The 23,226-nt window shown below is 36.7% G+C and overlaps 1 protein-coding gene across 1 annotated transcript in view; it reads left to right on the forward strand.

The window, feature by feature from the left end:
* The window catches only part of DPYD (dihydropyrimidine dehydrogenase), an 892,784-nt gene that overhangs the window by 434,709 nt on the left and 434,849 nt on the right, over positions 1-23,226 (forward strand). Inside the window, exon 13 of the mRNA XM_065908208.1 lies at positions 14,611-14,826. Coding sequence (XP_065764280.1) covers positions 14,611-14,826 — 216 coding nt within the window. The remainder of the gene's footprint in view (positions 1-14,610; positions 14,827-23,226) is intronic.

Raw genomic sequence — 23,226 nt, forward strand, 5'->3', positions numbered from 1 at the left:
TGAGTAATTTTGAGCATCTTTTCATGTATTTGTTAGCTATCTGTATGTCTTCTTTGGAGAAATGTCTGTTTAGGTCTTTTCCCCACTTTTGATTGAGTTGTTTCTTTTTCTGGCATTGAGTTGTATGAGCTGCACAAACTGCCTCCACTGCAGGAGTTGTGGCTCCATCAGAGTCTTTTATTGAGTTGTATGAGGATTAATTTTGGAAATTAATCCTTTGTCAGTTGTTTCATTTACTATTATTTTCTCCCATTCTTAGGGTTGTCTTTTCACCTTGCTTATAGTTTTCTTTGCTGTGCAAAAGCTTTTAAGTTTAATCAGGTCCCGCTTGTTTACTTGTTTTTATTTCCTTTACTCTAGGAGGAAGGTCAGAGGATCTTGCTTTGATTTATGTCATCGAGTGTTCTGCCTATGTTTTCCTCTAAGAGTTTTATAGTTTCTGGTCTTACATTTAGGTCTTTAATCCATTTTGAGTTTCTCTTTATGTATGGTGTTAGGAACTGTTCTAATTTCATTCTTTTACAAGTAGCTGTCTAGTTTTCCCAGAACCATTTATCGAAGAGGCTGTCTTTGCCCCACTGTATATTCTTGCCTCCTTTGTCAAAAATAAGGTACCCATAGGTGCATGGGTTTATTTCTGGGCTTTCCATCTTGTTCCATTGGTCTGTATTTCTGTTTTTATGTCAGTACTATACTGTCTTGATGACTGTGGCTTTGTAGTATAATCTGAAGTCAGGAAGGTTGATTCCTCTGGCTCCATTCTTCCTTCTCAAGACTGCTTTGGCTATTCGGGCTCTCTTGTGTTTCCATATGAATTGTGAAATTTTTTGTGCTAGTTCTATGAAAAATGCCATTGGTAATTTGATAGGGATTGCATTGAATCTGTAGATTGTGTTTGGTAGTATAGTCATTTTCACAATATTGATTCTTCCTACCTAGGAACATGGAATCTCTCTCCATCTGTTTATGTTGTCTTTGATTTATTTCATCAGTGTCTTATAATTTTCTGTGTATAGTTCTTTAATCTCCTTAAGTAAGTTTATTCCTAGATATTTAATTCTTTTTGTTGCAATGGTGAATAGGATTGACCCTTAGTTTCTCTTTCTGATTTTTGATTGTTAGTATATATAAATGCAAGTGATTTCTGTGTATTGATTTTGTATCCTGCAACTTTTCTAAATTCACTGATTAGTAATTTTTTGATACTGTCTTTAGGGTTTTCTATGTATCTGCAAACAGTAAGAACTTTATTGTTTGTTGATATGCAAAGTTAAAGAGAGGTAGATAAAGGTAGATAAAGAAGATTTATATGCATAAAGATTATCTGCAAGGGGCAAAGAACAGTAGGAAAAGCAAAAAAAAAGAATAAATGTAGAAAAAATGATAATAGTTTTAAAAAATTAAAAATTAAAATAAAAAAAAGAGAAAAGAAAAAAAACAGGGAAACTTCACAGAACTGCAAAAGCCCAATGTAGAGGCAGAGGTTTATAACAACAATAAAAATGTGACTGAGCAAAAGGAAAAAAGTTCACAAGCTTAATTAGATTTCATAGTGCCAGTAAAATCAACAACTAAAATAGCATGAAAGAAAAGAAAAGAAAAAAATCCAAGAGAATCTACAGAGCAAGTCAAAACATAAGAGTAATAAATGTTTTTTTTTGAGTCACTGCTGTCAGGGTCCTTTCCCTCGCTGGGAGTCACAGTCCGCCTCACTTCCCTAGGATGCCCTCCAACACTGTGCTGATCTCTGGACCTCCTGTGGGGGCTGCTCAGATTCTAATGTGGTCCTACTCCTGTGTGTTCTTGCCTCCAATGTCCTCAGCTATCAGAACTACTACGTTTTCTTTTGTAGGAGCTCTCCATGATGTTTTATATATTCCATAGACACAGAGTCTGGCTAGTTGATCATGGGGATTTAATCTGAAGCTTGTATAGCTGGTGGAAAGTTTGGGTCTTCTTCCTTAGCCACACTGCCCTTGGGTTTCAATTGTGGTTTTATTTCCACCTCTGCATGTAGGTTGTCCACTGGGGTTTGCTCCTGAGGCTGCCCTGGAGGGCTTGGGTTTGCCCCTGAGGGGACCAAGTACTGCAACTGCTTGGGTCACAGGGGTTCTGGCAGCACCAGGTACTCAAGGGGGTTTGGAGGCTAGGGCAACAGGAGATATAGTGCTCTAGAAGGGTATGGCAACCAGTATTGGCCAATACACTCCAGTATTCTTGCCTGGAGGACTCCCTTCCTGACAGAGAAGCCTGGCAGGCCACAGTCTACAGGGTCACAAAGAGTTTATCAGGACCAAAGTGTCTCTGTATGCATAAACACAATATATATATTTTTTAACCTGTGGCAGCTCTACCCCAGTGAGAGTTGAGTATGAAGGTGGTGCAGTTGCTTGGCTTGCAGGGACCCTGGCGGTGCCAAGTGTTCAGGGACACAAACTGCCTCCACTGCAGGAGTTATGGCTCCATCAGAGTCTTTTATTGAGCCTCTTGTAACTGGCGATCAGAAGGCCTCTTTGGCCAGTCTTTCTCCATAGCTCATCCTGTTCAGGCACCTAGAGGCCTCCCTTGCCTGGGGTCCTTCTCTGTTGTTTGGTGCATCTGGCACATAGAGAGGCCCCCCTGGCTGGTGTCCTACTCTGTAGATCCGTGTGTTGGGCACTTAAAGTGGCAGCCTGGGTGGGGTCCTACTCTGTAGATCCGTGTATCGGACACTTAAAGCGGCAACCTGGCTGGGGTCCTACTCTGTGGTTCAGTGCATCAGGAGTTTGATGGCCAGCCTGTCTATTGTTCAGCTGCCAATGCTGGTGTGTGGGGGCTGAGAGAGGCTATCCTGATGGCTCCACTCCCTACGCATGACTCCGCAGTATCCCCTTGCTTCCATGGCTGCCCGGCTTTCCTCCACAGGCATTTCCCACCAGAATCTCCTCCCTCACATCCCCTTGATCCGTCTCTCCTCAGTCAGCATCAGCCTTCACCATGGTGTTGGTGTTCTTGCATGCACTTCTGTGTGAAGGTGTATTCCTGATGTATCCATGGAGAGAGATATACTCCATGTCCACCTACTCCTCCACCATCTTGTTCTCCCCTCAAAACTTTTTCATAGTCTCATATCTGTCTAAAATTTTCATTACAAATGAAAATTTCTCAAAATGGAGAAATGAACTCTGATTTTATGTTATAATTATAATCCTGTACCTAGGCCTTTCCATCATGGAAGCAGCTAATCCAGATAATTTCTGCTTTGCAAGTTTTTTTTTTCTCCCCTCAGATATTTCTTCAAAGAGCAAAGTAACTGAGCTAGAGTTAATTAATGCATTAATCCAACCTATGAACTAATCTAGCTATAAGTAGCTACACAATGTTATTTTTATTCGCCTTAAAATAATCTCAGAATGGATGCTTCAAGAGCAGTTGTACCTCAAGATAGGGAGCAATGTAGATATATCATAATGAAATATAAGTGAAATGAGTGAGTGAAAGCTATTTGATGATTTTAAATTGCAAGAAACAAAGTAATAGTTATTATCTCTTCTTTAGTCCAACTTAACACTAGCAATAGTCTTGCTTTTAACAGTATTTAAAAACAAATCATTCTATTAAGGCAAATTATGAAAAAATGCAATTGGGGTACATAATTATTATGCAATTTACTTTCCTTCCAAAGACATAACTTTGCATATTTCTTTGCATATTTGTATGCATATTTTTCTATGAATGCATGACTCAGCCAGGTTAATAGAATACTAGTGATAAAGAGTAATAATATAATAATAAAATCATTGATCATTGTATTACAGGATTATACTTGTTTTTATTTCTATTCTCAAATGAAAAGCATTATGATGATTATCTCATTAATATCTGAATGGTATGTACTTTTCACATTTGATGATAGTTTTTAATGCATGTGTACATATGCTATATGTGTGTGTTTAATCAAGCCATCATGAATAATTTTTAGGTCAGTTTCCTAATAAGTATTATTTGCTTATTCATTCAAGTATCTTGTTCATTTTGATTATAAAGTAAGTGACCTATTTTTACAGTGGGCCTTAATATTTTGAAAGTGTATTGATGGTTGTCAGACCTGATGCCTTTTATGCAGATAAATCTCCCCATATGAACACTTTTTAAGAGTATGTGCCCAGTTTATTTGAATAATGCAGGTATTTTAGATGATGGTGGCTAAACTTGAATGTTTCACTTGAGAATAAGAATTAGGAGAAGCATTAATATGGCTAAAGAAATGATTTTCAGGTTTGGGTTCACAGTGCAATCTCTTGGAGAGATTTTTAAAAATTACAGTATTTGAGTCCTACTCAGAGTGATTCTGACGTAATTGGTATGGAGTCTCTTGCCAAGATGTTGGAATTTTTTTAAAAAAGCAAAAACCTCTCCAAAATTTTAACATGTAGATTTAAAAATGTCTGGGCTAGACCTATAAAATATCAACCATTCTGGATGAGGAAGCAAAGGAAGTCAATTTGCAGACAGAATTATTCTAGATAAACAGAGAGGAGGAGAAAGGAAGAGATAAATCACATGGCTTTCCAAGTGGAGTCCCAGCCTTTCATGGACACCATACTGCATTCCCTCTGAGTTACATGAGATACTTCTATTCCATCATAATAACCTTCTGAACCTAGTTGTTACTTGGAACCAAAGGAGTCCATTTGAATCTGAAAGTTCAAAATCATGGCGGGCAGAAATGTAAGCCCTATGGACTGTAGCCTGCCAGGCTCCTCTGTCCATGGAATTATCCAGGCCAAAATCCTGGGGTGGGAAGCTGTTCCCTTCTCCAGGGGATCTTCCCAACCGAGAGATCAAAGCCAGGTCTCCTGCACTGCACGTAGACTCTTTACTGTGTGAGCCACCAGGGAATCCCAAGGATACTGGAGTCAGAGGCCTATCCCTCTCCAGGGGAATTTCCCAACCCAGGAATCAAACTAGCATCTCCTACATTGCAGGTGAATTTTTAACCAGCTGAGCTACCAGCAAAGCCTAATTTTAAACTATATCCTGGCAAAATTGTGAGGTCAATTTTTGTGTCAGTTATTGTGACTGAATTAAAGAATACCTGTATTTACATTGCCCAGAAAGTTATTTATAGTTTCTACTAGATAGCTCTTTTGAGAGTCTTTGCTAAATTCTATAGTCTTCCAGAGGTAAGAGTTGAATGTTGCTCTTGTTATTCAGTTGCTAAGCCACATCCAACTCTTTGTGACCTCATGAACTGCAGCACACCAGGCTTCCCTGAGTTTCAGTGTCTGCTGGAGTTTGTTTAAACTCACATCCATCAATCTCAGTGATGCCATCCATCTGTCGCCTCCTTCGATCGATGGATGGCATCACCAAGTGATGGACATGAGTTTGAACAAACTCATGAGTTTGAGTCGGTGATGCCATCCAACCATCTTGTCTTCTGTCATCCCCTTCTCCTCCTGCCTTCAATCTTTCCCAGAATCAGGGTCTTTTCTAATGACTCAGTTCTTTCCATGAGGTGGCCAAAGTATTGAGGCTTCAGCTTCAGCATCCGTCCTTCCAGTGAATATTCAGGGTTGATTTCCTTTAGTATTGACTGATTTAATCTCCTTGCAGTCCAAGGGACTGTCAAGAGTCTTCTCCATCACCACAATTTGAAACATCAGTTCTTGGGTGCATCAATTCTATGGTCCAACTCTCACATCCATACTTACACTCTATATTAGAATCATAGAATATTGGACATTTTTTAAATATCTGAAATATAACTAATGATTATTTCATGTAAACTGATCATTATCATCTTATGGAAGCTGATGTAAAAAGGAAGGTAAGTACTAGTATGAAGGTCACTGCTATGATGCATTCAACAAATATTTTAAGCATTGTTTGCTAAGTCTTATGCTAGGTACTGAAAGTAAGTTAGATGAGACACAATACATGTAAGCAACCAAGAAACAGAGTATGATTCAGGAACAACTGTGCTTGTGGATAGCTGCAGAAATGTCCTGGTGGAGATAAGACTGACTCTTAGATTAGTTGGAATTTTCAGAGCAGGAAAACCAGGCAGGAAAGAACATTGTAGGAAAAATAAAATATCATAATACATAGATGCATTAGTGATACTGGTTTTTATGAGAAATTGTAAGTGGTTCAATAAACTGAAGTATCAGATGGGAGGGAATGGTAGTAGGTGAGATTAGAAAGGCTGAAACATGTGATTAGAACAAGTAGAGAAAGGGGAAAACCCAGATCACAACTGAGATTATATAATAATAGAGTATGCTGTCTTCTGTATTCTGCAAGCATCTGAAGCTCCTTGGAGCATTTTGCAGATGGAAATGAAATAAGAAAATTTAAGTATAACCTTTATAAATTTGGGATATCTCATGGTCTATGCTTGTCATGGAGTTATTTTTTTTCTTTATTAGTTTATTTTAGTTGGAGACTAATTACATTGCAATATTGTGGTGGTTTTTGCCATTCATTGACATGAATCAGCCATGGGTGTACATGTGTCCCTGCATCCCCAACCCCCCTCCAACCTTCCTCCACATCCCATCCATCTGGATTATCCCAGTGCTCCGACTTTGAGTGCCCTGTTTCATGCATCGAACTTGGACTGGACATCTATTTCACATATGGTAATATGCATGTTTCAATGCTGTTATATCAAATCATCCCACCCTTGCCTTCTCCCACAAAGTCCAAAAGTCTGTTCTTTATATCTGTGTCTCTTTTACTGTCCTGCACATAGGGTTGCTGTAACCATTTTTCTAAATTCCATACACATGTGTTAATATACTGTATTGGTGTTTTTCTTTCTGATTTACTTCACTCTGTATAATAGGCTTCAGTTTCATCCACCTCATTAGAACTGATTCAAATATGTTCTTTTTAATAGCTGAGTAATATTCCATTGTGTATATGTACCACAGCTCTCTTATCCATTTGTCTGCTATTGGACATCTACGTTGCTTCCATGTCCTAGCTATTGTAAACAGTGCTGTGATGAACATTGGGGTACATGTGTCTCTTTCAATTCAGGTTTCCTTGGTGTGTATGCCCAGCAGTGGGATTGCTGGGTTGTATGGCAGTTCTATTTGCAGTTTTATAAGGAATCTTCACACTGTTCTCCCTAGTGGCTGTACTCGTTTGCATTCCCACCAACAGTGTAAGAGGGTTCCCTTTTCTCCACACCCTCTCCAGCATTTATTGTTTGTAGACTTTTTGATGGCAGCCATTCTGACCAGTGGGAGATGGTACCTCATTGTGGTTTGATTTGCATTTCTCTGATAATGAGTGATGTTGAGCATCTTTTCATGTGTTTGTTACCCATCTATATGTCTTCTTTGGAGAAATATCTGTTTAGTTCTTTGCCCCGTTTTTTGATTGGGTTGTTTATTTTTCTGGTATTGAGCTGCATGAGCTGCCTGTATGTTTTGGAGATTTAATTCTTTGTCAGTTGTTTCATTTGCTATTATTTTCTCCCATTCAGAAGGCTGTCTTTTCACCTTGCTTATAATTTCCTTTGTTGTGCAAAAGCTTTTAAGTTTAATTAGGTCCCATTTGTTTATTTTTGCTTTTATTTCTATTACTCTGGGAGGTGGGTTATAGAGGATCTTGCTATGATTTATGTCAGTGAGTTTTCTTCCTATTTACTCAGGGAGTTTTATAGTTTCTGGTCTTATATTTAGCTCTTTAACCCATTTTGAGGTCATTTTTGTGTATGGTGTTAGCAAGTGTTCTAGTTTCATTCCTTTACAGGTGATTGACCTGTTTTCCCAGGACCACTTGTTAAAGAGATTGTCTTTCCTCCATTGTATGTTTTTTCCTCCTTTGTCAAAGATAAGGTGTCCATAGGTGTGTGGATTCATCTCTGGGCTTTCTATTTTGTTCCATTGATCTATATTTCTGTCTTTGTGCCAGTGCCGTACTTGATGACTGTAGCTCTGTAGTATATATAGCCTGAAGTCAGGCAGGTTGATTCATCCAGCTCCATTCTTCTTTCTCAAGATTGTGTTGGCTATTCAAGGTTTTTTGTATTTCCATACAAATTGTGAAATTATTTTTTCTAGTTCTGTGAAAAATACTGTGGGTAGCTTGATAGGGATTGCATTGAATCTATAGATTACTTTGGGTAATATACTCATTTTCAATATATTGATTTTTCCAATCCATGAGCATGGCATATTTCACCATCTATTTGTGTCATCTTTGATTTCTTTCATCAGTGTTTTATAGTTTTCTATATATAGACCTTTTGTTTCTTTAAGTAAATTTATTCCTAAGTATTTTATTCTGTTTGTCACAATGGTGAATGGGATTGTTTCCTTAATTTCTCTTTCTGTTTTCTCATTGTTACTGTATAGGAATCCAAAGGATTTCTCTGTATTAATTTTATATTCTGCAACTTTGCTATATTCATCGACTAGTAATTTTCTGGTGGTGTCTTTAGGGTTTTCTATGTAGAGGATCATGTCATTTGGAAACAGTGAGAGTTTTACTTCTTTTCCTATCTGGATTCCTTTAATTTCTTTTTCTTCTCTGATTGCTATGGCTAATACTTCCAAAACTGTGTTGAATAGTAGTGGTGAGACCAGGCACGCTTGTCTTGTTCCTGACTTTAGAGGAAATGCTTTCAATTTTTCGCCATTGAGGATAATGTTTGCTGTGGGTTTATTGTAGACGGCTTTTATTATGTTGAGGTATGTTCCTTCTATTCCTGCTTTCTGGAGAGTTATTTTTTTTAGATTGAATTGCGAGTAACTAAAATCTTTTCTCCTAAAATCTTTTCCCCTAAAAAGTTCTGAAGTGGAAAAAGTAAACTTAAAAAAGTCATCTTTAGACATCTCTCTCATTCTCAGTGTCTCATGTCTGACAATGGGTTTTATAAAAGAAGTGTTACTTTTATCTTTACTGTCAAAAAATCTGCCAAACATTTAGTCTCTCCTTTGTCTATGGGTTTACTCTTGCCCTCCATCCTGATCTCAGTTCTTTATTACTTCACCTTTTTTTGTTGATTCTGTAGTTTTCCTTTAGTTCCTAGGTGTCTGACTCCCATCAACCCTCCAAACTTCTCTATAGAAAACAGACTCTATGACAGTGGGCACCTCATTGAACTTACTCTGTGCTAAATCCCCAGTGCCTATACTAGTACCTGGCATATAATAAGCATTGCACAAATGCTTAACTGACCTCATGAATGAATGAATTCATCCATTATGACAGTGGTCCTTAATCTTTTTTAAGTGCATTTTGAACAACTAGGGAGATTGTAGTGATGTCCAGATTATAAGATGATTCCTTCCTTAGAAAAGGGAAAGGAGGAGGGAAATTTAAAATTCAAGTTTCTGTATTTAACCCTTTTAAGTATTTTAGCTGGTTCCTCTGTTTCAGAGCACAAAAGGTAAATGAGCTATCTAACAAAGGACAGTGAGAATGTTGAAAAACATTATATATTAAAAATAATAATGAGCAAATATATAATGAGGGCTATCTTGAGGAAAAGTGATTTTATTTATCTTTTTCTCTACAAAGGGCAGAATTGCCTTTAAGAATAAGTATTTTATATAACATATGATGTAATATAAACATATATTTTGCAAATGTTTTTGCTTTTAATGGAGATATTAATTTGAATATGCTACAGTCACTGCCTTCAAGGAACATATGTTCTGTTTGAAGAGAAAAATCAACAAGCACAGCCCAGTACGATGACTACTGAGGTGAAGCCATATTTTAAATGATAAAGTATCTAAGAAAAGAGTCTGCTACATTAGACAAGTGTATGGAATCTATTAAAGGAATGTCCCAGGAAGCATATGATTGCATGAGTTGAGTCTTGAAGAATCACTTAAGAGCTTGATGGGTGAAGAATGTGTTAGATTATATTTCAGGCTAATGGGAATACATCAGATAATGTATGAGGCAAGGGATAGTGTGGTGAATGGTCTGTGATTTTAATTTTGTGTTCACTTGATTGGTTGGTAGCTTTCTTAATGTTTTGCTATATGTAATCTTCAGAGACTTTGTCTGTTTTATTCACCACAATTTTTCACTTATTATAGGATAGACTCTCTTCTTTGTCAATATTTTATTTTTCTTTGTGTTGTTACTGATGCCAGTATAACATCCTTTGTACAGCAGTGTCACTGGGGAACTAGCCTCATCATTCAACATCTAGGCTGCTTCTTACATTTGTTATTTAGTCATACTACTGGATGACTGGAAAAATAGTACTATATGAAATTATATTATGTTGAATATTGAAATCATATTCTTTAGAAGGGAATACGATGAGGTACATTCTGAAAGATTTGAGTTTGAATTAATGACAAAGCATCCACTTCCAAATGTCTTGAAGTCTCTTGGAAATCTGAATTTGGAAGTTGCAATTTGAATTTGGGAGGAATTAACCTTGTGGTTCCAAATAGGAAAAGGAGTCCGTCAAGGCTGTATATTGTCACCCTGCTTATTTAACTTATATGCAGAGTACATTATGAGAAATGCTGGGCTGGAAGAAGCACAAGCTGGAATCAAGATTGCTGGGAGAAATATCAATAACCTCAGATATGCAGATGACCACCCTTATGGCAGAGAGTGAAGATGAACTAAAAAGCCTCTTGATGAAAATGAAAGAGGAGAGTGAAAAAGTTGGCTTAAAGCTCAACATTCAGAAAACTAAGATCATGGCATCTGGTCCCATCACTTCATGGCAAATAGATGGGGAGACAGTGGAAATAGTGTCAGACTTTATTTTTTTGGGCTCCAAAATCATTGCAGATGGTAATTGCAGCCATGAAATTAAAACACGCTTACTCCTTGGAAGGAAAGTTATGACCAACCTAGACAGAATATTAAAAAGCAGAGACATTACTTTGCCAACAAAGGTCCTTCTGGTAAAGGCTATGGTTTTTCCAGTGATCGTGTATGGATGTGAGAGTTGGGCTGTGAAGAAAGCTGAGCTCCGAAGAATTGATTCTTTTGAACTGTGGTGTTGGAGAAGACTCTTGAGAGTCCCTTGGACTGCAAGGAGATCCAACCAGTCCATCCTTAAGGAGATCAGTCCTGGGTGTTCATTGGAAAGAATGATGCTGAAGTGAAACTCCGGTACTTTGGCCACCTCATGCAAAGAGTTGATTCATTGGAAAAGACCCTGATGCTGGGAGGGATTGGGTGCAGGAGGAGATGGGGACAATAGAGGATGAGATGGTTGGATGGCATCACTGACTCAATGGACACGGGTTTGAGTAAACTCTGGGAGTTGGTAATGGACAGGAAGGCCTGGCGTGCTGTGATTCATGGGGCAGCAGAGTCGGACATGACTGAGCGACTGAATTGAACTGAACTGAAATGAACTGAACCTTGTGGTGAGGGCTGAAATTTAAGATGCTTGAGTTCCCTGAACAATAGTGCAAAGGGGAACAAGCTACCAAATTTCGGAAAATGAAAACTTGAATATGAGGTCAAATAAATATATTAATGTGGTGCTGTTACACCCTACTGTGGTAATAAGTCGCAAAAACAAAACAAAAACATTGCCCTGTATATACAACATGAAAAAGGACTGCCTATTACATGGCATCCGGTCCTATCATTTCATGGCAAATAGATGGGGATAATGAGGAAACAGTGCCAGATTTTTCTGGCCTCCAAAATTAATGTGGACAGTGACTTCAGCCACAAAATGAAAAGATACTTGCTCCTTGGAAGAATAGCTAATGACAAACCTGGAAAGCGTATTAAAAAGCAGAGACATCACTTTGCCGACAAAGGTCTGTGTGGTCAAAGCTCTGGTTTTTCCAGTAGTCGTGTACGGATGTGAGAGTTGAATCATAAAGAAGGCTGAGAATTGAAGAATTGATGCTTTCAAACTATAGTATTAGAGAAGATTCTTGAGAGTCCCTTGAACAGTAAGGATATCAAACCAGTCAATCCCAAAGAAATCAAACGTGAATATTCATTGGATGGACTGATACTGAAGCTGAAGCTCCAATATTTTGGCCACCTGATGTGAAGAGCTGACACTTGGAAAAGACCCTGATGCTGTAAAAAATTGAAGGCGGGAGGAGAAGGGGATGACAGAGGATGAGATGGTTGGATGGCATCACTGACTCAATGGACATGAGTTTGAGCTAACTCAGGGAGATTGTGATGGACAGAGAAGCCTGGTGTGCTGCAGTTCATGGAGTTGCAAAGAGCTGGACACAACTTAGTGACCAAACTAACAATAACAACTTAAAACTAAAGGTTGTATCTTATCTGCCTATACATCAGTAGTATTTTTGTTGATAAAATAAAATATACATTTTATGAAACGTTATACCTCTCATTTGAAAAAGTTTTGTGTGTATTGATTTTTTTTTTGTTACGTGTTTTGTTTGCTTTTCATTTTTGTTTTGAAACTTAAGAAAAATCTTGCAAAGTTTGCCCACATTATTTCCTTTCTAAATATTGAGGTAGTGACATTTTTAAGAATTTCAATGCAATGATTTGTGTATTTAAAACTATATCAACTAAGAAATGCAAGTTGAACTACGCATATATGTCTACTTCCTTGGTCTATTGCCCAAAACTGTATAACTCTAATTGTTGACAAACTAAAATTCACCTGTGAGATTCAAGAGGTTAGTTACTTCAATATAAAGCCACAAACAGATGAGAGACTTATCACTTCAGCGAACATGGAACTGTAAGTATTTCTATCATTGTCATCAGAGGAAAGGTTTTCCAGAGTTTCTAGGTTCCACAGTCATGGAAGGAAATTTTTTGTAAATTTCTCTGGTGTTTACCAAACTGTGGTGTCAGGAAATGCTTCCTTCATCTGATCCGAACTTCCTTGATTCAGTTTGAATTATTATTTAGAGCTAAGAAAGGGCTTCCCAGGTGGCTCAGTGGGTAAAGAATCTGCCTGCAATGCAGGAGATGCAGGAGACGTGGGTTCAGTTTCTGGGTTGGAAAGAGTCCCTGGAGGAGGAAATGGCAAAGCACTCCAGTGTTCTTGCCTGGAGAATCCCATGGACAGAGGAGCCTGGTGGGCTACAGTCCATAGAGTCGCAGAGAGTTGGATACAACTGAAGCGACTGAACACGCAGGCACAGAGCTGAGAAAATCTCATGGAAGCTGTTTATTTTCTCAGCTATTCCTGCCCACACTCACACAGACACTCATGCCTCAAATTAACACGTCTCAGATTAGCCTGCATTTTGTTATTTTATACATTATAACTTTTGTTTTTGTTAATAGTCCTTTTAATAATATTGCAATCCCTGTGAGAACTGGAAGAGTTATCCGCACAATATAGAAGTGCACAATATTCAGAAATGTGCCTTGAAACCCAGAACATTCTTGGCAGAAGATGCGTGCCACAGCCAAAGCGTAGATGCCATCAGGCACCACTTTGCAAGCACCAGAGACACATTAGTCTTTCAGTTGACAAGTTTGATGCCTTTTTACATATTAAGTGAACTTTACTGTGGATTATAAATGGTGGAGGTCCAGAAATAATTTTTATGCAAGTCATGGCAATCTTTATCTACACAAGACACACTCCTGTAAAATTAAAGTTCTGCTCAAACAACTTTTGAGTGATTATTCACAAGAGAAAAGAGTTCTTACTTTAGAATTAACTAGACTGGTCCATTCAGTAACTGCTTTGGCTAAGAAAATTCATCTTCTTTATATTTGCCAGTATTATTTGTCTTTCAAAGATAAACAGAGAGAAAGAGAGGAAGGGAGGGAGAGGAGAGAAACAGACACATTTCATAAAGAACTCGATGAAAGCTTTAATAATCTCTGCAATCAGAGAGACCGCATTTGGCAAGCACCTACTATGTTGCAGTGGGCCATGCACTTTGTAAAGGATTTTTTGATTAATTTTTTCCAATAATTAGGTAGCTTTATACTGTATCCATTTAAGAAATATAATTTTACAGTTTGAGAGCCAATAGACGATTTTGACATTAACTGTTTGGTACCTGTTTTTGCTGAAGAAAGTCTCCCCGTACACATTAGTACGTTATCTACTTTCCAAATTAGATGTCTCCCTATGGCTTATGATTTCCTGCATTTTCCAATATCCCTAGGAGGTAGGAAATTAGGCAGCCAGAATTTGTGCTGCTGTACTGAAAATGGTAACGGAGAAAAAGCAAGGATGTGTTAGGTGGCTTTCCTAAATTCTCCTAAATAGAATGAAGTTACTGAAAATTGAATTTAGGTCTCTTAACTTGCTGTTTTTCTTTTTTTTTTTAAATGTATCGTTGAGCACTAAAGATACTTCTACAAATTAAGTACAAAAAGGCTAGGCTAGGGGGTTCAGGGAGATAAATTTTGAAATTATTCTTTTTTGTGTTTGAATCTCAGTATGTTTTAAGTATAGTTTTTTGTTTATTTAATTGATATTATTTCTGTTAGTATTCTCTGTACTGCTTTTGAAATACGAAAAAGATGATATATGAATTTTACTCTGCTGCCTGACTTTATTGGCCAGTCTTAATCATTCCAAGCAGACCAATGTAATCTACATTAATATTAATGCTGTGCTGAAGTGATTTTTGTAAAAGACTCTATATGGAGAAATCAGATGTGATTCAAGAATAATTATTGGCTATTTGTCTTTTTTTACAGTCACAATATGGAGCTTCAGTTTCTGCTAAGCCCGAACTCCCCCTCTTTTATACTCCCATTGATCTGGTGGACATTAGTGTGGAAATGGCTGGATTGAAGTTTACAAATCCTTTTGGTCTTGCCAGTGCAACTCCAACTACCAGTTCATCAATGATTCGAAGAGCTTTTGAAGCTGGATGGGCCTTTGCTCTGACTAAAACTTTCTCTCTTGATAAGGTAAGAAATTGTTTTTGAACTTGTGTTTAAATATCTATCATTTATTTTAATTAAGGCATAAATATTATAATGCAAAGGTTCACCAAGCTATAACAGTTATTAAACTATTGGGTAAGACTGATTATTACAAATGAGCTAATTTCATTACATTTCTTCTGTCCCAAGATGGGGAATGGGATCGATTTCTATTTCTCATTTGTGTGTGTGTATGTTAGTCACTCAGTCATGTCTAATTCTTTGGGACGCATGGACTGTAGCCCGCCAGGCTCCTCTGTCCTATGGAATTATCCAGGCAAGATGCTGGAGTGGGTAGCCATTCCCTTCTCTAAGGGATCTTCCTGACCCAAGGATCAAACCCCAGTCTCCTGCATTGCAGGCAGATTCTTTATCCTGAATCACCAGGGAATCACTGTGTTTTGTCTAAGTATCAAAAATGTAAATACTACAAAATGTCTATTTCATTTAATAATTGCAAACTCAGTAACTCTTATTTTGGCATTATTAATTGTTTTGTGATTTCTGGATGTGTGTGAATGAGAACATGTGCCTCAACTCAAAGTTAGACAATGAATTTGATTTGCACATAATCCTGGAAACCAGTTCATGTGAAAATGAATCACTCAGTATAACTTAACTGGTGCCTGGAATAAAATTTTTCTTGAATTTTTAAATACAGAAATGTTTCCCCAAATGCATTGACCTGAGTTTAATTTGACATTATTACTGTGTACTGACATAGCAAGTGGACATACTTAGTAGAAAATTAACTACATATTAAAGTTAAGATTGAGTCTTTAAAATACAGAAAGTATATAAGTGAACATTTTAAAAGTATATAATTTATGCAATAAAGGGTTGCATCCTCATATGGCTTTGAATTAGAAAAGATCAGCAAAATTTAACATTTTTAGATCTTTTATTGATAAAATTTTAGATGATACACCTATTGGTATATTTAATACTTACTGGTACTTAGTAATAATTAATGTATAAGAATGTGTGAATCTAGTGACTGAGAAAAGACTATTATTATTTAAATCAGCCTTATCCTTAGGCAAAGAAACTAAGAGAGAACAAAAATGCCCCATTAAGCACATTCTCTTCTTTCTCCTCTTACTAGGATCAATAGCTGGCATTATTATGGCTAAAACATCTTGGCTGTCTCATTCTGACAGCTTCACAAGATGCTATGTATAAATGTGATCACAATTATCTAGAAATCCTCAAAAGTTAGAAACCTAGTGCATGAAAAAAATTTACCTAAATATTTTTATATTTAAATAGCTAAAGGAATTTTTTTAAAATAAATTGGCTGAATTCTCAGAAATTCTTTGGTTAAATAAAGTGTAAAAATAAACAACATACTGAATTTAGCTTCAGAATATCCTTAATCAGTTGTTTACAGCTTTGTAGACTATTGACCTTAAATTTGTTTGTATTTCAATTCTTCCTTTAAGAATTACTCAGAAGCTCTAATCTGATGTTTAATCCATTAAGAACTGAATCTCTGATACCATTTAATGAGTAGTTATGCTATTGAAAAAATTTTATATGTAAACAAAAATGGGTGGCTAATCAGGAATAAGTGAAGAATTGTAGGAAAAAGAATATTTGCTTCGAATTTGCTTACAAAAATTGAATTCTGATTAATCAGAGACATTTGTCTTTACTCCGTTGGTGACATGCATTTGATTTGCGAAGCTGTCTCTTTCAATAACCTAAGAGCAGTTGCCTTCATTAGGATTACCAGCAGAAATGAATGTGGGAGCTAACTTCCTTCTAGACCTCCAATTTGAATTTAATCTATCAATTCAGAAGTCTGTGATGATGTTTCAAAAGGAGAGTTATAGACAAATGCAAATTAAATTTGCACATAAACCATAATGATAGGAAGTTTTAGGAAGCTTTATTTTACTTACTTTGATGATGGGTACAACAAAATATTTGTGCAAAAACTATTTTAAATTCACTCATGCAGATTGTAGTGACATAAATAAGGATGCCACCGTGGGCTTATGTAAGCCTATTTTAAAAAATGACTACTTCCCATACATGATTTTGCAACATAGTTTGTATCACGAAGATCTACTTTTTGTTTTGTTTTCTTATATTGTCTCTATTTGATGATTAAATATGTTTTGAATATATTACTGTCCTATGATTTTTGTGCTTTCTTATTGGTGAAATGTTGTAGTATACAACTCGTGTTTTTTATAGCCTCTTACTAAAGACATCTATTCATGTATTGTATGTACTACACATTTGTGTGACATTATAGCATACCAATTTAGATTATCCTCATTATAATTTAGTATGCAATTTCAAGAGTCTACTTAAAATGTATTAAAATTCAGAGTCCTGACATTTGAAATTTGGATGCTCTTAATATGACAAAGGTTATTCTATGGAGTTTTGTTATCATATGAAATATTAATATTTCACAATGCAGTTTTGATGAAGTACAATTTGCCAAGCTTGCATATGATAAAGAAATTAAATGCTTACCAAGGGAGTTCAGTAAAAATTAGAGCCCTGTCTGAACATCTGCTGGAAATTTTATTATCCTGTCCTACTGACAGTGTGGGTCCCTCTTTGTTTTTCTAGATTGACAGCTGAATATTACACTGATTTCTCTAGCAAGCATGTTTAGGTGAACTTTGTTTCCCTTTTTTTTTTTTCTAATTTTTGGAGCATTTGGAGCATGCTTTGATTTTCATCCTATATATATATATGTATGTACTCTTGACATTTGTAGATGCCAGATTGAGGTCTAATATGCTGTAGCAACGATAGACCATTGACTTACAGTGAAATGCCAGTTGATATCTCAGTAAACAGAGAGATTATTATTCTTTACTGTGCAGTCTGTATAGAAGCTGTGTGTGCTTTCTTTAGAGAGGCAAATGATCACTCTTTTAAAGTTAAATATATATAACAAAGACCTGTGTTTCCTTTTGTGTTAAATAACATAAAAGTTGGCTTTTATTAACTATATTCTTCCTTCCCAAATCAGACTTGCTTAGAGTGTCCCAAAATACCTAGATTGCTTTTCTTGAAGTCCTGTTTATAAAGACAATATTTGAAATATCACTATAAAATGATATTTAAAATATAATTATAAAATTTTAATATAAATATATACTGAGTTCAAGTTTAAAAAGATAGGAAAGAAATCAATCAGTCAAGCTTAATTAAAGCTAAACTCTCACGACAAACTGATGTAATGCTCTGTTTAACTGGGAATATTGGATATTGTTAATACTCATATAAAATAACCTCCTTACCTGTGTTTGCATTATACCAATAGAAAATAGATACATGCTTTGGTTTTGTTAATTTTATTTTATTTCTTTTAGAGCAACATATTATATACTCAAATATATAATATCTAATTGCAGGGTGTATATATCTTCATCACTACACAGATAAACTCAGAAGGGTTTACCAATATCCTAAATCAAATTCAAACCTAAGCAGAAGTTCTGTTCATTTAAAAACTATGTGTATATATATATATACCCACACATACTTATATATATATATATACTACAGTACACTTGTGATTGATATTTTAATATCTTGAATGCATATATTTTATTTTTTTAAGTATCAAATAATCAGGTAAATAGATATACAAATAATGAGTTTCTCTCAATATAAAATACTGAAAACTAAAATCTGAGAAATATTTAAGGTTCTTCATTATTTCTTTGGCATCAAAGTATTGATTATAACTGTTGCCATAAAATAGTCTTATACCACAGGGCACAATGCTTAGTGTATAGGAAGAGTTTGATAAATGTTTCATAAATATTCTTTGGATAAATGATTTAGTAAATGAATACATAGATTTCTTGGCAACAGCATATTGAGCTTATTTTTTTTCTAGCAATATGAACAGATAGTTAACACAAAAAAATTGATTGTTCTGAGTATTGATCTCAATCAAAGGAGAAAAGGCCAATTTAAAATTTCCATATCCTAGGTTATTTTTATAGTATATGCTTATATGTCTAAAAATGAAAATGTCAATGGAATTTCTAAATGCATAGATTGCATATTAAGTCCTAGGTTGTTGACTAAGTCTTTTAAAATGCAGAGAATTTTTGAGAAAACACTGTAAGTCTCGCACAGTATCAGCAAGGGAAATAAAAATTACCTGGCCGAATTATCTAAGCTCATGTGTCAAGACCTCTGACAGAAAAAAATGTAGCCTGTTCTTGAATACTTTTAGTGACAGAACATGCTAGATCTTTAAAGCAATGCAGCCAGCTATAGCTATAGAAAGAGCTAGTTTAGAAATATATTCCATTTATTGTCTCCAAACCAGCCTTCTCACAAGTTGCATCCATTTTCATAGTTCTGCCCTCAGAGACATCATGACATAAATTAATCTAACTTATTAACATAAATGAATTGTTGATTTAAAAAAATTTTTTCCCTTCTTCCAAGTAAATAAATACCCTAGAGAAAGGCTAACAAATATGGAAATGTAGTGCCATCTAGGGAAAAGAAATTTGACCTGGGCAACTCCAGTCTCTATTCAAGGTTGCTTCTGTATCACTATCTTGAACTTATTGTTTGAAATTGGAGCTCGTTGTTATGATTATTATTTTTATACACATTGCTAACTACCATCTATTGAGTACTTAGAATGTATGGACATGGACATTGCCAAATACTGTTCATAGTTATTCACTGAATCTTCATAATATCCCTATAAGACAGATAGTAAATTTTTTTAGATGAAATACAGTTGGACCCTTGAACACCATGGGTGGTAGGAGCATGGACCCCCTACAAAGTTGAAAATCTGCTTATAACTTTATAGTTCAACCCTCTGTTATTTGTGGTTCCACATCTGCAGATTGGACCAACCATGGGCCCATATAGTACTATAGTACTTAATTATTGAAAAAAAAAATCTGCAAAGAAGTGGACTGTGTAGTTCAAATTTGCATTGTTCAAGGAGCAACTATATTAGTCTGAGAAAGTTAGATAAGGTGCGCAGGCCTTGGAACAATCACTTTTTCACTCAGGTATGCATACTGGTAGTGTGGTTGCAGGAGCCTCCCAGGTGGCCCAGTGGTAAAGAACCTGTCCACCAGTGCAGGGGTTGCAGGAGACACAGCCTTGATCCCTGGGTTGGGAATATTCCCTGGAGTAGGAAATGGCAGCCCATTCCCATATTCTTGCCTTGAGAAATTCCATGGACAGAGGAGCCTGGTGAGCTACAGTCCATGGGGTTGCAAAGGGTCAGACATGACTGAGCACACACACATACACACACAGTTTGGCTGAGCTCATATGGGAAGTTCTTGTGCATCACATGATGTCTGCTGGGCTCGTTCAAGCCTTTGCAGTCAATTGGAGGGATGCCTGGGGACTGTCATGATGCCTCCACTCACGTGTCTAGTTGAAGTTGCTGTAATTGCTGAGATGGCTGGCCGCCCCTCCATCTCTTCATAATATCTCTTTCCTCTTGGTGTTCTAAGAAGGCAAGAGTGGAAGCTTCAAGCTCCATTGAGACAGAGACCCAAAAGTCACACACTGTCACTTGCACTGTACACTCTGGGACAAAACAAGTTACAAGATGCAACATACGTGCTGTAGGTAGTGTGTTTATAAAGACAGTTGCAATAATCCTTCCATGCTGCATGTATGCCCCTTTGTGATTTGACTTTGCTGTTCTTCCCACCATTGAGCAGATGGTATTTACCTGTTTCTTGAATGCATGCATGCTAAATTGCTTCAGTCGTGTCTGACTCTTTGCAACACTATGGACTGTAGCCCGCCAGGATCCTATGTCCATGGGATTCTCCAGGCAAGAATACTGGAATAGGTTGCCATTCTGTTCTCCATGGGATCTTCCTGACCCAGGGATCGGATCCAGGTCTCCTGCATTGCAGGCAGATTCTTTACCACTAGCACCATCTGGGAAGCTCATTCTACTCCCAAGTAGTGATTCCCTAATCCATTGTTCTATCCATTATTGGCCATACGTTCTGGGCTGTTGATTCTGTCTTCTGAGTTTTGTTTTGTTTTCTTTTGTTTAGAAGGGACCAATCATGGCCCATGTTGGCAGTTGAGTAGCCTTTTCATAATGTTTCTGCCCATAGAAAGTTAGGAATTCTTATTCTTTCCTTTATTTGAATTATTCATTTTAATCCTAGATCATAGTGATGTCACCAAAACTCTCTTAAAAACCTTTCAAATCATGCCCCAGAGCCACATCCATAATTCTTTGAAACAGACTTCTCTCCATTTTGAATATGTCTTGCTGCTATGACAGCATCCTAGAGATTCTTAGAATCGATATTGTCTACTTGAAAGAATCCACTAGGACTCCTGCAAAATCTTTGTAACGTTCTAACAAAGTATCATATAGCAAAGCTCTTGATGCGATCTTTACCCTGCAGTCATTTCTTAGTTTGAAAATCTTCTTCCAGGAGAGAGAAAGTGTAAATAATAGCTTTATTTTCCAACCCAGCAAGTGCTAGTCTCATTTGCTTTACTCTAAGTTTGCCAGCAATCAAATATATCCTTTTTGGCTCTTTTTCTCTATTACAGTACCTTATTATACTTGGGAAGAAATAACCAACACTTAAAGCATTCTGTCTAGAGATATCTTTAGTCAGATCCACAAATGCATTATGTACGTTTTCTGTCTTTTGAGTTATCACCAGTGACATTCTTGCCAATTGTTCTGTCACTACATAATACAGTCCACTCTTTTCCCAGTCGCCAATAACAGTTTTCACACTGCATTTCCAGCTTCCACTAGCATTCTTCCAGACTTTACTAGCAGACTATTCCTGAGTTTTCAAGAGCGACTTCTGCCTGCCTCTCAATCTGAAATCCATTGCCACGTGTTTTAGACTAGCAAGCATTTCTGTCTCACTTATTTATTGCTATATATTAAACTGCCCCATATTTTAGTGGCTTATAACAACAAATACTCTGCTCTTGATCCTATAGTTTGGTAATCTGGTCAAGGCTCAGGTGGGTAAGCTTCTTTTTGCCCCATGTGATATGTCACTTGTTCTCACCAGTGCATCTGTTGTTTGACAGCCTTCTTGGTGGCTGACTGGTCCCTGATGGCTTCATTCATGTTCTTGGGTCCTCAAGCTGGACCCGGGAGCATAGGTGTGGCTTCTCTTATTCAGCAGTTTAAATCTGCCATGCGTTGTTTTGAACCACCGTCTATTTGATACAGATCCAGACTCTTTTCTCTATATATCCTCTCTGGATAAATTCATGTCCAAAAATGAAGGCAGTTTGTCTCCATCAGCATTTGCAGTTCATTTGAAAAGGGGCACCGAAGGTCTCCCACCCCTTGCTTCAAGCAAAGTAGCACATAGGAGTTTATGTCTATTTTGGTTCTTGAGAGGCGTGGCTGGGGGGGGAGAGATGGATTGATTAATAACATCTGGGAATCCATTTTCATGAAAAGCAAGTCTTCCTATGCCATCCTTCTCCAACCATACTGTCCTTCCTTCCTGCCCTCTAACATGGTCAACTCCTCCATTTCTGAGAGCTGTTTTACTTGTGTTTGCTCTGCCTTCACATCTTTATACAACTGCTCTTGCTTCTCTTTCCGTTTTCACATGAAAAATTTCCTCAGGGAATTCTTTGCTGACCACTCAAATCTCACTCTGTCTGTCCCGCGATTCCTTGGTTGTTCTTCCTTCACTATGCTTGTCACCATATGAAGTTACCGTGTTCTTAATCATTTATTTGTGTGTCTACTTTCTGTTTTAGCCATTTGAAGTAAGCTTCATAGGAAGAGAGATGTTATCTTTCTTGCTCACTACTGTATGCCCGGTGCCAAGAACCATGTCTGGCAGATAAGAAGGACGCACTACATACTTGTTAGATGAATGAATAATTATAGGATTCTAATTTAAACCACAATTCCACATGACAGCTCTTCAGTTACTTGGAGACAGCTCTCATGTCCTATCCACAAGTCTTTTCTTTTTTCTTTCTAAATAGTCCTGTTTTCCTTCCCATAATAAGGTTTGCACACTTTTTACCATGTCAGTTGTCTGTTCTCCCATGTGGATTTCCAGAAACTTGTTTCAATCCACATTATCTTAATTGAGAGGAAGTTGCCTGCATTTGCACAAATTGTTAGCACCTATCAACCAGACAAAAATTAAGACTAACACTGTCAGGATTATAAATACTGAAAGTAATCTTTAACATTGTTATGGAGAATTTCACAAATAAGTTACACAATAATATTTTAGTGCCTAGCTAATTCTCCTTGGATTACAATACAGAAAATCACAATTTACTCATATAACTCCTTTTGGAAAGTTTAATGAGCAATGAATACCTGTGTTTGTAAAAGATTATATCAAAACCAATATTTTTTTTATTATTGCATTTCTAAAT

The sequence above is a fragment of the Muntiacus reevesi genome, chromosome 1, assembly GCF_963930625.1.
Source record: "Muntiacus reevesi chromosome 1, mMunRee1.1, whole genome shotgun sequence".
NCBI classification, from domain to species: domain Eukaryota; kingdom Metazoa; phylum Chordata; class Mammalia; order Artiodactyla; family Cervidae; genus Muntiacus; species Muntiacus reevesi.